The sequence below is a fragment of the Lithobates pipiens genome, unplaced genomic scaffold, assembly GCF_037356315.1.
Source record: "Lithobates pipiens isolate NorthernLeopardFrog02 unplaced genomic scaffold, aLitPip1_a1.2 Scaffold_3, whole genome shotgun sequence".
NCBI classification, from domain to species: Eukaryota; Metazoa; Chordata; class Amphibia; order Anura; family Ranidae; genus Lithobates; species Lithobates pipiens.
In genome coordinates, this window is record NW_027507790.1 from 246,899,011 (window position 1) to 246,916,495 (window position 17,485).

At 40.6% G+C, this 17,485-nt stretch overlaps 1 protein-coding gene across 1 annotated transcript in view; it reads right to left on the minus strand.

The window, feature by feature from the left end:
• The window catches only part of DCC (DCC netrin 1 receptor), a 987,065-nt gene extending 972,702 nt beyond the window's left edge, over positions 1–14,363 (minus strand). Inside the window, exon 1 of the mRNA XM_077462998.1 lies at positions 13,710–14,363. Within this exon, the coding sequence (XP_077319124.1) occupies positions 13,710–13,797 (88 nt within the window). The 5' untranslated portion in view covers positions 13,798–14,363. The remainder of the gene's footprint in view (positions 1–13,709) is intronic.
• Between the last annotated feature and the right edge of the window lie 3,122 nt (positions 14,364–17,485).

Genomic DNA, 17,485 nt, shown 5'->3' on the forward strand with positions numbered 1-17,485 from the left:
ATTATATGTAGGCTAGCATGCCCACCTCCTTCCTTATCAGGGGTCCACAGCACAACAAATGACTAGTGCAATTAATCTGAGTGTGTTATGTGTTTCATGCAACAACAAGAACCATATTCCAGGCTGGCAACGGTCCAGATGATAAGGAGGTAGAAAACAGAATATCATATGCTTGGTTATTCATAGCATTGCTACAGATATATACTATTTACCATTTGAAGGCTGATCTGTTTTTCCTCATTGTGGGGGAGGGGGACTTCTATAGATCAGAAGCTGATGAATTAATGTCCCTTGTATAAGGTCTCCTTTTCTTTTTATATGGAGAGTACTATAGTAATAAACTTAAAAAATAAGTAACTTTTTTGGCAAATTCGGAAAACAAATGTGCACCCTGTACTCCATATGGTATTAAAATCACCAATAATCAGTGTTGTCAACCTACCGCAGCATTTTTAACTAACAAAACATGGAAAATGTGTCAGTAAATTCACTGACGGTTGGCAACCCTGTCAATAGTCATATCAAGTATCATGCCCTGTACAACTGGAAATTGACTAAACTATGCCTATAGCAGTAACGTATGTGCAAATGAAAGAGTACACATACGCCATTACACGGGAGAAGATGCAGCATCAGAAGACAAGGCTAAAGCCCAGGCTGGGTTTACACTGATGAGAATTGGATACAGCTTTCCCCACATCCAATTCGCATGACAAGTGACTTTCAATGGAGCCGGTTCATATAGCTCCAGGGCTGCGGTCCGTATTGCAGAAGGGTCCTGTACATCTTTGGCTCAGTTTCAGGTGCGAATACAGGCAAATATTCGGACCTGATTCCTACCTGAATCGGTGTACAGGGACGCCCTGGACACCCTGCTGGGAGCCACGGCCATATCAGTGTGAACCCGGCCTTAAAGCACCACACCAAGACATAATTGTCCCAGGTAAGTGAGTTAGGATAAATGAGCGAGCCAACATGTTACAGAGGGCCTTCGGGGTTAGGCTCAACCCCTTCATCAGGGTTAAAAATGATAGAATGAAGAATGTGAAATGACACAAAGTATTTAGACGGTACGAGGGTAGAGTCCATCAGCAGTTGGTTGGAGTTGCAGTTTATACCGCGACAACCAATTCTTGGTATGGGAATTTCATCTCAGATCCATTCATTTACAAGCCAAGGAAACTGTGGAAATCCTCTGGTGTGGAAAGTTTGCCAACCCAAAATCCAGACACCTGATCCAAATACCATTATAAATACCTCAAGCAATATGACCCCCCCCCCCCCCCCCAGCTTCCAGTGCCAATGTTCCTACAATGCTAAATATGATGTGTGTATACATACACTATATATACCATTTCAATGAGTCAGGCACTCAAGGAACTTGACTGGCCCGCACAGAGTTCTGATCTCGATAAAACACCTTTGATATGCATTAGAGTGGAGACTGAGAGCCAGGCCTTCTCGACCAACATCAGTGCCTGACCTCACAAATGCGCTTCTGGAAGAATGGTAAAACATTCCCATAGAAACACTCCTAAACCTTGTGGACGGCCTTCCCAGAAGAGTTGAAGCTGTTATAGCTGCAAAGGGTGGGCCAACTCAATATTGAATCCTACGGACTAAGACTGGGATGCCATTAAAGGTCCTGTGCGGGTAAAGGCAGGTGTCCCAATACTTTTGAATATATATATATATATATATATATATATATATATATATATATATATATATATATATATATATATATATATATATATATATATATATATATATATATGTGTGTGTGTGTGTGTATGTATGTATACACCAATTGGTGTTTAATGGTATATATATATATATATACCCCAATTGCCATGTTTGGTTGTCCTTGTGCTTGTGCACTTTCAACTCTTATCACAAGCTACAATGCTGTAGTAGCATTGTTAGCCCGCCCCTGTGTGCCCTGTGTACCCTGTGCCCCTGTTTGGGAACTACAGCATGTCTGCAGTTCCTGTATTCAGCCCCTGACATCAGGATTGGAACAAAGGGTGCCAACTCCAACAGCAGCCTGGTAGTGACCTAACGTCATAGGGCTACCCAACCCCCTGGCTATGCAAACAGACGAAACTCCTATAATTGTCACTTGACCACTGAATACTTTAGGCAAAAGGTTATTTTTTAACATTGCAATTCACAGTAAATTCTGTCTGCGCTACACTGACTTTTTAAAATCTATGTACATACATACTTTTTAAAATCTATGTACATAACAGGTCATTAACTTATTTTTTTGCCTAATCCATTCTATCACCCTTGAAGGTCTCCAAGATCTTTAGGGGACAAAAGAGACCAAGCATGAAAAAAAAATGCTTTATTTAATCTAAATGATATCTGAGGCAGTAACAACTGACTGGCAACGTTTGTAAAATCCACGTGCACCCCAATTATCAGCAAATTAGGTCTGATACAATCCTCTTTTGCCAACAGTTGCCTTTTGTTTGTGTTGCCTTTGTGATGGCGGGATCCCTTTAAAACATTGGTTCTCTGTATGTGTCTATAAGAAAAAACCTGAAGGATATGCCTTATCAGGAAGTTTCTAACAGTAAAAAGATTCAGCTGAACATTCAGCTAAAGAATTGACTTTTCTGAGATAGTTTGCAATTGTAATTTTGTTTGAAGGCCCTTTTCCTTGTCTCCTCCACACAACATCATCAGTGAACCTACCCTAATCCCAGAGTCAATGGCTTTAGCTGGGCAGTGAAGGCTGTTTGACCCCCCTGCAACCTCCATCTGTTGCCTCAAGCATTGTTGTTCAACCCCTTTTTGTTAACTGCATGGCCCCCTGGAGAGGCAGGTCCTCTTTAGGACCTTCCCGCGTAAATATATCAATTGATGAGAGACTACATTTGGAGAATGCCCACTGTTCATTTGTATTTATACTGAATGGATAGCTGGGATAATAGCAGATACCTAAAAGGCATCTGTTGCTTTATGGGGGGCAACCCCAGCCTTTGTTTAGTCGTAATCTTAAAATTCCATGTCATCAGTATCAGTCACAAAGGCGTTATACGCTTGAATATCGTGTAAGCCCAAAAGATGATTGTTAACTGCCTATTAAATTCTCATGTTTTTAGGCTTTTGATAATAATCAATTTTGGAAATAAAATAATAAAACAAAATATTAGAGGTATGAACACAGAAGTATGAAACAAAGACCCATTTCAATACAGGATCGAAGGAAATAATTGTGATATAATACAATGTACATAAGAAAAATAACATCTGATTCTTATAAAGAAAGTTTGAAGTATAAGTGCTACCTTTTATTGACTAACATAGATGATTAAAGATGCCAAATTTCCGGGTGACTTAGATACCTTTTTTAGACCTTATATAATTCATTATAAAGCCTGAAGAAAAGATCTGGGACCTAAGTCATTCTGAGAGATCGCATCTGTAATAATTTAACCAATAAAAGGTATCCATTAAACTCCAAATTCTCTGCATTAATCAATGACTAACATGGTACAATACCCTAGTACTGCAATTCTAAAAAAAAAAAAAAAAAAAAAAAAAAAATAAGAAAAATCAGAAATGTTAAAGTATTTTAAAAGCTCCTTATTTAAGCCCCCTTCATATGGTAATGTAAAAAGTCCAACCTCTGATTAGGAAAGTGAACTGTAGAAGATGAAGGCAAGTTTGTTCTCTTCAAACATCCACACTTATGCAAATGTAATTTCTAAGTATTGCATATTTTCCTGTGCCTCACCTTGCTAAGTGAATCAACCTCAATGCTTGCTACCAATAAAAGCAAGACCATCATCCAATTGTTAGTTGAAAGTAGACTAAAGGCTAAAGACTGGCCATAGCAATGATTTCCATAGAGAATCATTATATTTGTAAATTGCACCAACCAGAAGGTGGTACTGTGGTTTTATAAATTGCACCAACCAGAAGGTGGTACTGTGGTTTTATAAATTGCACCAACCAGAAGGTGGTACTGTGGTTCAAAAATGTAACTGTAACTTTATGTCTAGAGCAGCCTTTCTCTACATTTTACCCCAAAGAAACCCCTAAAATAATCTGCAGGTCTTGGGGAAGCCCTACTAAAACAAACTTATCGGGGGTCAAAAAATGCCTCTTACGTTGGTGGTCAATAGGAGGTTTGAATCCCTTCAATGGGGGTTAGAATGCCATAATAACAGTCAGCCAAAAAGATCATTGGTGTCATGCTGATGGATCTACCAAATGGCACTTGCTAAGGAACTATGTAGCCAACCATTAAATAGGAGGTCATACAGCAAAAGCTCAAGAAACCCCTAGCAATTGCTGGAGGAACTCCTAAAATTGTTTGCAAGTCTCGGGGAACCTTTACTAAAACCAACTTATCGGGGGTCAATAGAAAAAATGCCTCCTACATTGGTGGTCAGTAAGAGATTTGAACCCCTTTGGTGATGGTCAGATGGTCAGAATGCCACCTGACCAGGCAGCTGAAAAGATTGTTTCTGTCATGCTGATGGCTATACCAAATGGCACTGGCCAAGGAACTATGTAGGCACCATTAAATAGGGGATCGGACAGCAAAAGGTTAAGGAACCCCTAACAATTGCTGGAGGAACCCCTAAAATTATTTTCAAGTCTCACGGAACCTTACTAAAACCAACTTATTAGGGGTCAAAATACCCCTTACAGTAATGGTCAGTCAGAGGTTTAAATCCCTTCAGTGGTAGTCAGAATACCTCCCTTACAGGCAGATAAAAAAAGATCATTGGTGGCATGCTGCTGGCTCTACCAAATGGCAATGGCCAAGAAAATATGCAGGCATCATTAAACAAGAGGTAAGACAGCAAAAGCTCAAAGAACCCCTAGCAATATCTGGAGGAACTCAAGGGTTCTGCAGAACCCTGGTTGAAAATTACAAGTCTAGAGTAATCTTCCTCAAACTTTTTACCCTTGAAGAAGACTTAAAATACATTTTAGGTCTCAGGAAAGTGCTGCTAAAATACATTCATGGAGGGGGGGCTCATTGAGCAAATGCCCTTTACATTGGTGAACAGTGAGGAAAATGTACCCTTTACTGTAGCGGTCAAATTGTCACCTATACAGACATCTAAAAAGATCATTTGTGTCATGCTGCTAGCTCTGCCAAGTGGCGTTGGACCTAGAACTATGCAGGCACCATCAGATGGGAGGTCAATCAGTCAGAATTTATGAAAACCCTCATAAACTTTGGAAGAACCAAAGGCTTCCACAGAACCTTAGCTGAGAATGGCTGGTCTAGAGAAATGTCTATGCTTACTCTTATAATAATAATAATAATAATAATAATAATAATAATGTTGTTAGTGTTATTAGATCTAATATTTCAGTTCTGCAACACTCTTATGCCGCTTACACACGATCGTAATCCTCGTCTGAAAAAGCTCTGATGGTTTTCCCGACGGAATTCCAATGGAATTCCGCTCAAGCTGTCTTGCCTACACACGGTCACACCAAATTCCGATCGTTTAGAATGCGTACGACGGGACTAGAAAAAGGAAGTTCAATAGCCAGTAGCCAATAGCTTCCGTCTCGTAGTTGAATCTGAGTATGCGTCATTTTTAGCGTGTCGGAATTGCATATACACGATCGGAATTTCCGATTCCGATCCGTTTTTGCGTTGGGAAAATTGAGAACATGCTATCAATTTTTGGCTGGCAGAAATTCGGACAGCTAAATTCCAATGGAGCATACACGCGGTCGCATTTTCCGATGAAAAGCTCTCATCGGTCTTTTTCTGGCCGGAATTCCGATCGTGTGTACGTGGCATTACACTGTTGCATAACAGCTTCATTCTTGCAAAGCTGACACAGATGCAGGAAATTACAGCTAGAAGGTAATGCAGAGCCTTGTCGGTGCTATCGCCACACTGTTACATGGTTCTCAATGGCCTCATAAACAGCTTTTGATTTTCCCATAAATCTCGGCTACATATTGTATTGGCCATCTGGGGGTTCACTGATACTTAAAACTCAAAGACTCTCCCTGACCCTGCAAAGGGAATTCATACTATTAGCACCATTTATTAAGCGAGTGTTGCAATTATACCAAATAAAGATATGGGTATTTGTATTATAAAAAAAAAAAAAAAAGAAGAAGAAAAGCTCTCATCGTTGATCCTATCTTACAGATGCTCCCTTGTTACACCCCTCTAGCTAACATGCCAATAAATACTCCTCACATCAGCAACGTTAGCACGATGCACAGCAGCACAGTGGGCAGCAATAAAGAACATAAAACAGATGCTGGGACTTGTCACTGTTGATTTATTCAGCAACATGCACCAGTACACCTAACAGGATTTCAAGGCAAATTGTATAAAATCTCACAACTTGTTACATTTACTTGTTACACATGATGCCCACAGACATATGTGCGTGTATTACAAATAAAGAGTTTGACTTGCAAGAAGAAATTTAAGGCCTTTATCAACATAATTAAGCCTGATGCATAGAAGTGTCAGAAGATAGTCCCATTCTTGTTCCCTACAGCAACCGGCTGGATTTGCCCTGTCGTCTTCCTGTGCTGGGTTGCAAGCAAGAAAGAATCTCATTGGTTACTTAGGAAGTGAAAAGTATGATTCCATCAGGCTCTTTGTAGGCATTGGACCCAATATGTAAGGATAAATGGTGTTCTGCAAGCCTTAAAGTGGTTGTAAACCCTTACAAACCACTTTGACCTACAGGTAAGCCTAGATTAAGGCTTACCTGTAGGTCCAAGAAATATCTCCTAAACCGTATAGGTTTAGGAGATATTTACAAAAAGACAGGTGCACAGGCGCACTGGGCAGGCCGCAGACCACGGCGAAATGCCGCTCTTGTCGGCTCCCGTGCGCATGCGCGGGAGTGACGTCATCGCGGGTCTGGTGAATCACAGCGCCGGAGCAGCGAGACCCGGAAGTCACTCCGGGATGCATGGCAGCGGTGAAGATGAAGACGGAGGACCGCTTCGGGGGCTTCGTTCTCAGGTAAGTTATTCATAATGAGCTAGTATGCTATGCATACTAGCTCATTATGCCTTTGCCTTGCAGGTTGCATTTTTTTTTTTTAAATAGCCTTTACTTCCTCTTTAAGCACATCAGTATTCGGCTGTTGGAAAAATTATGGGTGAGAAAGAGTCGAAATCTCCGTTCATACTTCACGTTTTGAAATTGTGGGCAGAATCTTTGACATTTCAAATTGCATGGCAGTCACTAAACACCTTTGGGTGCCATTGCCCTTTAATAGCATCCCAAACACAATGCGATTGTTGTGCATCAGGATCACGTGGAAAATTGTGGTAAACCGTGCCTTTAAAAAAACGATAAAGCTTGTTGCCCAAGGAACATGGAAAGTTGAAAAATGTACTGAAGGTCCGCTTTAACTGACCCCAACCCATCTTGTGATAGATTTAGATTTGGCGTATATTGCTAGAGAGTTTTTTTTTTCTTTGGAAAGTGCATGTGATCAGCACAGGGCCAATCAGCACTGTCCAGACAGAGGGCCAGGGGAGAATGAAAACTTCTCCTACAAGCTTTACGCAGAGACTGATGCAAGTCACAAGCCTGCTATAGACTGCTGGTAAGAAAGGGTATTTAGCAGTTTATATTTAATAAAATATTTGCATTTCCATGTTCCGAGTACTGTGGGAGATCAGATATGGTGAATGCAGGCTCCTGGGTTTAGTAACACTTTAACCTTAGTCCATGGAGGGCTAGTGACACCACTGAAAGATGAAATGCCATGGAGGCCCGATTTCTGGAAACTGTAGAGTAGAGCAATCAATCACATTCATTTTACATTCGTTTTTATTAGCTTTGCTCATTTTGGCTAATAAAAAAAAAAAAAAAGAATACAACAGAAAGCAATCAAATTTCAAGAAACCAAATTCCATAACACACCCCACTGCCCGTGCTGCCATCTCACTAGGATTTCCATCTTTTCTTCACATCAAACCCGAACACTTTAGCGGCACACAGCAATTTTTTTTTTTAATAGTATAAACTATGCATATATTTTGCTATCATATCACTTCTAATCATGTGAAGTTTATAACACGACCGGACTTTCCGGCAGAAAAGTTCTGACGGTCTTTCCGGTGGACTTTCGACTGAGTTACGATGGACTTCCGGACTTCTGGACTTGCTCACACACATACGGACTAAAGTCTGTTCGAAAGTCCGTTCGTTTTGAATGTGATGACGTACGACGGGACTAGAAAAGGAAGTACAATAGCCAGTAGCCAATAGCTGCCCTAGCATCATGTTTGGTCCGTCGGACCAGCATACAGACGAACGGTTTTCCTGATAGGAATTGAGTCCGTCGGACAGATTTGAAACATTTTCTATTTCTAGGTCCGTCTGATTTTTTTTTTTTTTTTAAAACAATCGGACTATCCCACAAATACAATCGGACTATCCCATGGAATGATTCCGTCTGACCTAGTCTGCCGGAAAGTCCGGTCGTGTGTACGCGACATAAGAGGGGACTCTGCAGACTCTGATGTGAGGGAGAACTCTGGGGACTCTGATTTAAGGGAGAACACTGAGCACTCTGATGTACGGAGAGGACTCTGCTGTAAGCCTGAACACTGTGTCCTCTGGTGTAAAGGGAATGTCTGATGTAAGGAGTGCTCTGAGAACCCTGATTTACCTTAGTGTACTCACTCAGAGGCAGGAGAGAGAAGGGGGGGGGGGGGCTTCAGTCACAGACAGGGATGGATGGTGAGCTCACTCACCCCTTGCCAGTCACTCAGATATAGCTGAGGCTGCTAGACTTCCAATTTCTGGCCCCCCCTATCCTTTTTCTGAGGCACAGCGCCGGGGATTGGAGTGTGGGCAGACACAGAGGACTAGGGGTGGGAGAAAGAGGTGCAGATTGAGCCCTCTCTCCTCTCCCATCGGTGTGGGGGGTGGGGTGGGAATTGTTCATTTTGTTAGTGCTGGCTTTGGTCAGTGTAAAAAAGAGCTTAGCATAGCCAACTGCAGCCAGAAACCCTGCTGGAAAGCCATAGTCCAGTCTGAATAACGTGTCCGGGTTTTAGGCAGACGCATGATTCCAAACCCAAACTGTCCGGGTGTATCCCGAACAGGTGGGCAACCCTACATCTCACCCATACTGTATATGGTCTAAAACGTTATTGCAACCTGCAGTGTTGGCTGGACTTGATAGAAAAGATGATATTTTAGTATTTAATTAAAGTGACACTGAAAGCAGTTTTAAACAAAAGCACACTTCTGAGTAATACACAACTGCTCTGGCATCCCTAAGCTTCTTTCAGCCAGTGAGTTAACATGAATGCATTATTCAATCTTCAACCTTGGAAAGCACAAGCTCCCAAACAGATGCATCTGTGGTAGGCTGCCAAGCAGAGAAAGTTTAATGGGATTCTGCTACCTATAGATAGAATCCTTGTGGGCACCTCCTACAGGCTCTTCATACTCTCTAATGCTCATCTCCTTGCCATTTTTTTTTCTTAGGGGAGAGCAAAGCATGAATGTGCAAAGGGAATAAATGCAGCTGCTTTGCCCTGCAAGGAACACAAATGCTTCATTCAGGTCAGATGGTCATGCAGCCCCTCTTAAAAGTCAATGGATATTGATAATTTCCATCAGGATGCATGGTGTGTCGGGTGCATAGGCTGTCACAGAGCTCGGTGCGCTGTCCGTTCAGCACCACGCATGGAGGGACTAACTACAGCAGCGCTAAGGGACCGAGTCTAATGCAAGCTGATGGGGGATCTGCAGGGTGTGCTGGGACTTTTAGTTCACCACCAGATTCAGTATCAGCACATCTATATGCCCTTCTCATTTATTCCTAACCACCTTCTTGGTTATCACCTTCTGCAGCAATGCCCAGCCTGATACCCCCCTATGGAGATCATTAAATCACAGTGCTGGGAAATTGGGATGGGTGGCCACATTGACTGTGGTGCTGCTACACCTTTGGGGCACTGTTGCAAGCCACCCATTGTTGTCAGCAGCATACGGAGATATCTTGATTCAATCTGTTTTAGTGCAGCTGTAGATCTGAGCATGCTGAGACTTATAGTCCCACTACAGCTGGAGGAGCCATCCTTTGATGAACAGCATATATATATATATATATATATATATATATATATATATATATATATATATATATATATATATATATATATATATATATATATATATATATATATATATATATATATATATATATATATATATAGGCTCAGCCAGTGCATCCCTTTGCAGGAACTCATTACTATTGCACAGCACGTTTACAGCAGAAATACATTAAACCCTCACTCACCCCCTTCTACTAGCACAAGCTATCAAACACATCGTGCAACTTCAAGAGAATCACGATCTCCCTTATAATAAGACACTACTATGGAAACAACATATTCCCTGTGTTACATCTGGACACATTGTAAAGCTTATATTAAGAGGCTTGATAAATAAAGGAGTGCAGATAAGGATAAAGTGCAAGTGCAGCCATCTATAGTAGAAATGGCAGTATCTGACATCCAGCTAAAAAAAAAAAATCCCATTGGTTGCCATGGATTAATGTCACTAAGCCTTTTCAAGAAGCACATGTACCTATCTGCTACAGTAAGTCACCACTGTGACCATGTGCCTGTACTAAACAGCAAATCAAATCACAGCCGCAACCTACAGCAAATCGCAGCATGTGGCAATTGTCTAGATTGTACACAAATCGACAGTGTATAGCAGTGTGCCAATCTGCCATCTGTAGAGGGGTGCCTGTGTGTTATAGAAGTATGGAACTGTAGTAGTGTACCGGTGTATTACAGCATTTCTTAGTAGTAGAAGGGAACCTGTATTTTACAGCATTTCATAGTAGTAACAGAGTACCTGTATATGTACAGGTTAAAGCAATATAGAACTCTGGTAGTGTACCTGCAACTTACAGCAGATCACAGGGTGCCTGTATATGTTATAGCGATAGAGAAATGTAGTACTTGTACATCACAGCAGTTCATAGTAGTAGGGTATCTGCATATTACAGTATTTCAGAGCAGTAAAGTATCTACATATTACAGCATTGTAGGGTACCTATATATAGATAATTTCATAATCGTAGGGTACCTCCATATTACAGCATTTCATAGTAGTAGGGTACCTACATATAGAACATTTCAGAATAGTAGGGCACCTACATATAGAGCATTTCAGAGTAGTTGGGTACCTATATTACACTATTTTTAGTAGTAGGGTACCTACATATTACAGCATTTCATAGTAGTAGAGTATGTTATAGCAAAATAGCAGGGAACCTGTATATGCTATAGCAATGTAAAACTCTAGTAGTGTGCCTGCATATTACAGCATTTCATAATAGTAGTAATGTACCTAAACATTGCAGTATTTCATAGTAGTATAGTATGTTATAGCAGTAGAGTGCATTACCTGTATATGTTATAGCAATATAAAAGTAGTAGTGTGCCTGTATATTACAGTCTATCATAGTAGCAGAAGAAACCTATATAGCAATACGAAACTCTAGTAGTGTACCTGTATACTGTATATTGTAGCCATTCATACTAGTAGGGTGCCCATATATAACAATATAGAACTGTAGTAGTGTACCTGTGACCTATAGCATTTCATAATATAGTAGTATAGTAAGGTATCTGTATACGGTAAAACACCATGTAACTGTAATAGTATGCCTGTTTATTACAGCATTTCGTATAGTAGTAGGGTACCTGTATATGACAGCATTTCTTATAGTAGTAGGGTACCTGTATATTACAGCATTTCTTGTAGTAGTAGGGTATATTACATTATTTCATAGTAGTAACAGAATACTTGTACATCGTATAGCAATATAGAACTTCAGTAGTGTGTATACCTGTATATTACAGCATTTCATAGAATTAGGGTACCTGTATATGTTACAGCAATAAGGCACTCTAATAGTGTACCTGTATATTACAGCTTTTCATACTATAGGGTACAATGACTGACAGTATATGTTAAAGCAATATAGAACTCTTGTATATCACAGCAATTATCGGCTGTAGTAAGGTACCTATATATACAGCGTTTAGAAGCTATAAGGTATATAGCTATATGCTATAAGGTACCTATATGCAATAATAGTACATCAATTCCCAACTGTAGCATCTTACCTTTATATTTCAGAATATAATTCGTGTACCTTTATATATCACAGCAATTTACAATTTCATTAGTGTGCCTGTCTATATATTGTAACGATCCACAGCTCTGGTAAGGTAAGCATATGCTACAGTAATTCAAAGTAGCAGCAGAGAAACTAAAAGCTACAGGCATTCACAGCTGCATAGGGTAACTATAGGCTACAATCATTTAAAACTGCTGTTGAATTAACTATATACTACAGCAATTCTCAGCTCTATAGGGTAACTACTGTGTATGCTACAGCAATTTTAGCAGTTGCAGGATGACTAAATGCTACAACAATTCGCAGCTATATCGGATAGCTCAAAGCTATAGCTGTGTAGGGTAACTATATGTTACAGCAATTTGCAGCCCTATAGGGTGACGATCTGCTAAAGCAATTTAAAGCTGTATATGCTACAGCGATTTTCAGCTCTATAGGGCAACTATATGCTACAGCAATTTTCAGCTATATAGGGTTACTATATGCTACAGCAATTTTCAGCTATATAGGGTTACTATATGCTACAGCAATTTTCAGCTATATAGGCTAACTGTATGCTAAAGCAATTTAAATCTGTATAGGGCAACTATATGCTACAGCAATTTGCAGCTGTATAGGGTAACTATATGCCACAGCAATTTCAGCTCTATGGGGTAAACTACATGCCAAAGAAATGTAAAGCTGTATACGCTACAGCAATTTGCAGTTCTATAGGCTAACTATATGCTACAGCAATTATCAACTATATAGGGTAACTAACTATATGCTACAGCAATGTTCAGCTCTATAGGTTAACTATATGCTACAGCAATTTTCAGCTCTATGGGGTAACTACATGCCAAAGAAATGTAAAGCTGTATATGGTACAACAATTTACAGCTCTATAGGGTAAAATAATTTAAAGCTGTATACGATAACTACAGCCATGTACAGCTGTGTAGGCTACCAACATGCTACAACAGCTAATATATCTATAGGGCAACAATCTGCTACATTAATATAAAGCTGTATAGGGCTAACTACATGCTGCAGCAACTCCAGCTCTATAGGGTAAGGATAGGCTACAGCAATTTAAAGCTATAGTTAGATTCACACGATATGCTACAGCAATTGACAGCTGCAGCAGTGTGTATATTTACTACAGCAATTGACAGCTGTGGAAGTATATCTATAGGGTACACCCATTCACAGCTGTAGCAATGTATCTATGTACTAGAGCAGTTCACAACTGTGCCAAAGTGCCTGAAGCCTGGGGGGTGAGGCTATGGGGGGATGCATAATTTCCTCCAAACATGTGATAATTTATTATATATATATCATCCATCAAGTCCCATGAAACCCTGAGACACCAGCTTTAAATAATTCATTGCATCCTTGCTGCAGGTGCAAAGTTTAGGTTTGTTAATATGTATATGTTTTCCAATGTGAAGCTGTAGATGTGTCTGCTAAAATACAGCATATAGTAAAAAAGTACAGCAAAATGAAAAAGGGATAGCTCCTTGGAGGGATTCAAGGATTGCTGTATCCACACAGCAGAGAGTAGAAGATGTGACTTACCAGCTTGTGATAGATGTGATCCCAGCAATGTCAAAAGCATGACAATTCCCAGCTTTGGCAATGAGTACAATCCAAGGCATCCCTCCATATTTCAACATGCACCTCTGAAGGCTGGTACCCTGAGCCCTGGCACCTTCATGCAGAACCCAGTATTAGGTTAGACTGTAAGCTTGTCGTAGTAGCAGGCAAAGTTAATTCAACCCAACACAGCACAATCCAATAGATCCAACTACTCACTCAAAAGCTCAAGAAGGAAAGCTGCAGGCTCTACACAGTAACCATCCAAAAAAAAAAAAAAAAAAAAATTAGAAGATTCTAAATATATCCAAAAATCCTGTAGAGAATTAAATCCTTTGGGGGTAGATCATCTATGGAGTTAGTTCCATGTTGAGCATTAAAAAAAAAAAAAGCCACAAAAAAAGCAAAAATACAAAATAGAAAAATCCCAGGTTCCTTTATTTTCTTGGGAGAGCAGGTTAAAAAAAAGGCATTCACTTGTTAGCAGAGAGGTCCAGCAGCAGTGTATGTGAGCTTAGAGTCTGATGTGTGTGTGTGTGTATCCATTGATCAGGAGATGTGGAGGGGTTGGGAATGAAAATGTGGAAATGGGAAGGGAGATTGAGGAACAGGATTCTAATGTGGATTGCAGGGAAGAAAAAGGACAGACTTTGCAATGCACAGGCTTTGTTCAGTGCCACTGTGTGTCCGAAAGGATAAGCAGGAGCGCCCTCTATGGGTGGAGATTTGGAAGTGTCTCCGATTCAGATTTAGCAGGTACTGTATTTTACAAAAAAAAATAATAATAATAACAATAATAAATCATGTATACGTTTGACTTGACTTTTTTTTTAAGTATGTACTTGTAAAAAAAAATAAAAAAGGGCCTTCTATTGTTCTGAGCCCCATCTAAATCTCCAAATTCTTTATTTTTATTTTTTTGTTGTGATCTGACTTCCTGTTAGAAGGTGGCTCTATTCATTCTCTATGGTTGAACCATATGTAAGAATGGTTCTTCTCTTGCTCGCTCTCAATATGGTCCAGGGACTATGGGATGTGCAGTGTGCATAGAGCAGTGTACATGACCACAACTCAAGTGCCCTGCTTGTTCCAAACAAATTGAAGTGAAGGGGAAAAGCAGAGGTTCTGGAATGTACAGGATTGATATAGTACCAAGAGCTTGTGCAGCGCTTTGCAAGATAAGGGAGAAAGAACAATTGAATACAAGAGGGTAACGGGGTCTTGCTGGTGGAGCTTACAATCTGATGGGGATCCTGGTGTAAGTGGGAACTCTGATAGGGACCCTGATGTAAGTGGGGACGCTGATCAGGACCACCACGTAAGCTGGGAATCTGGTGGGGACCCTGATTTAAGCGGGAATGCTGATGGGAGCCCTGGTGTATGCAGAGACTCTCATGGGGACCCCCATGTAAGCTGGCACTCTGGTGAGGACCCTGATGTAAGCAGGAACTCTGATGGGTACCCTGATGTAAGCGGGGACTCCGATGGGGACCCTGATCTAAATGGGGACTCTAATAGGGACCCTGATGTAAGCAGCGACTCTGGTGGCAACCCTGCTTCCAGCCCAGCTCTGTTAACTAGAAGGAAAAAGCATGGGTTTATGTGTATAAGATGTACCCACAATCCCATGCCTTTCCCACACAGTTAAGAGGGAGAATGAGAATCTGCTGCCTGCTGAAATGGTACTTTTTTTAAATCAAGCTCAATCATATATTACTATGCTGTATGTTATAATATAATCATTTATTATTTATCTATTTACTGTGAAATTACTGGTTTGAAGTTATAACTTCAAACTTCAGTAATTTGTCCTTTAAGCCACCTGTTGGCCCTGGTGTAAGCGATAACTCTGATGGGGACCCTGATGTAAGTTGGGATTCTAATGGGGACCCTGATGTAAGCAAGCACTCTGATGGGGACCCTGATATAATTGTGATTACTGATGGGGATCCTGATATCGGGGCTCTGATGTAAGCGGGAACTCTGATGGGGACCCAGATATAAGTGGGATTACTGATGGGGACCCTGATATAAGTGGAATTACTGATAGGGATCCTGATATTGGGGCTTTGATGTAAGCGGGAACTCTCATGGGGACCCTGATGTAAGTTGGGATTATAATGGGGATCCTGATGTAAGCAAGAACTCTGATGGGGATCCTGATGTAGGTGGAATTACTGATGGGGATCCTGATATAGGGGCTCTGATTTAAGCGGGAACTCTGATCGGGACCCTGATGTAAGTGGGTAATCTGATGGGGACCCTGATGTAGGGGGGTTCTGATGGGGACCCTGATGTAAGGGGGGGGGGGGTTCTGATGGAGACCCTGGTAGAAGTGAGAATTTTGATGGGGACCTCATCATCTATAAGTTTGACTTTTGGCATTATAGTATGGGATTTTTTTTTAAGTGACTCTGGTTTAAAAAAAAAAAAAAAATAATCAATTTGTAAATCAAAAAAGTACCTTCTATTGTTCTCAGCTTCCTCAAAATCTCCAATTGTTTTTTTTTTTTTTGGTGGCTCTGTTCATTCTCTATTGTGGAACTATAAGTAGGAACGTAGCTACCTTCTCTTACTTGCTCCCAATAGGGACTGTGGGATCTGCAGTGTGCATAGAGCAGTCAGTGTACAAGACTGCAACTAATGAACTAATGTGCACCGCTTGAGTCAAACAAATGGAAGTGACGAGGAAAAGGAGAGGTTCAGGATACAGGATTAATATAACACCAACAGTTTGTTTAGTGCTTTGCAAATTTAAGGGAGATAGAGCAATACAATACAAGAGGGTGGGGGCTACTTGTGGAGATAACAGTCTAAAATAGGGAAGTAATACAAAACATAAATAACTGTGAAGGATGAGCTGTTTGAAAAGGTTGAAGTACAGTTTTTAGGTGGAGGCATGACCAGGGCCGTCTTTAATATTGATTGGACCCTGGGCAAAAAATTTCTACCTGCTCTGAGACAATACAATAGCAGCTAGACTTAAAATCAGTTTATTGTATCAGATCAGGCAGCAATTGTGATTGGTTGCCATTGGTTACAGAATCTCATTACTGCTTAATGACTGGTTGCTAGAGGTTACAGCACACATTATGGCTCACTGATTAGTTGCTAGAGGTTACAGCACACATTATGGCTCACTGATTAGTTGCTAGAGGTTACAGCAAATTATTTCTGCTTGTTAATTGGTTGCTAGACATTACAGTATAGTAATACTGCTCACTGATTGGTTGCTAGAAGTTACAGTACATCATCTCCTCACTGCAGGGGAGCCTGATACACATATGAATGCCACCTTTATTTTTTTTATTTTTTTTTTCCATAAAATGTTTATTTATTTTTCAAAGCAAAAAGTATAACAAGCTGGACTTGATGTACTAAATAGACAAAGTACAGATCAATATCACAGACAGTTACAATGAAAATATTAATACAAGTGAACAGTCAAACAGAACCTTGAGTCAGAGTTAGGACCTGAGGTGAATTTGTCCCAGCACCTCTGGTTCAAACTTAAAACAGTGTTATTCCCCTTGCGTCTCTTTTCCTTTTCTTTTCCTCCCCGAGATTGCCATTATAGTAAGTGTTAAGGGGTGTCTTTTCAGGGGTAAGTCTCGTGTCTCGGGAATATTCAGTCGCCTATAGAAATCTGTCTACTCCCCCGAGACCCAATGTAAGGATGCGGTGAGCGTGGGGTAATACATCAGCTGAAAGCGAGGCGTAGGGGACCAGAAAGGGGTTCACCTAGTCAGTAGGAAGCC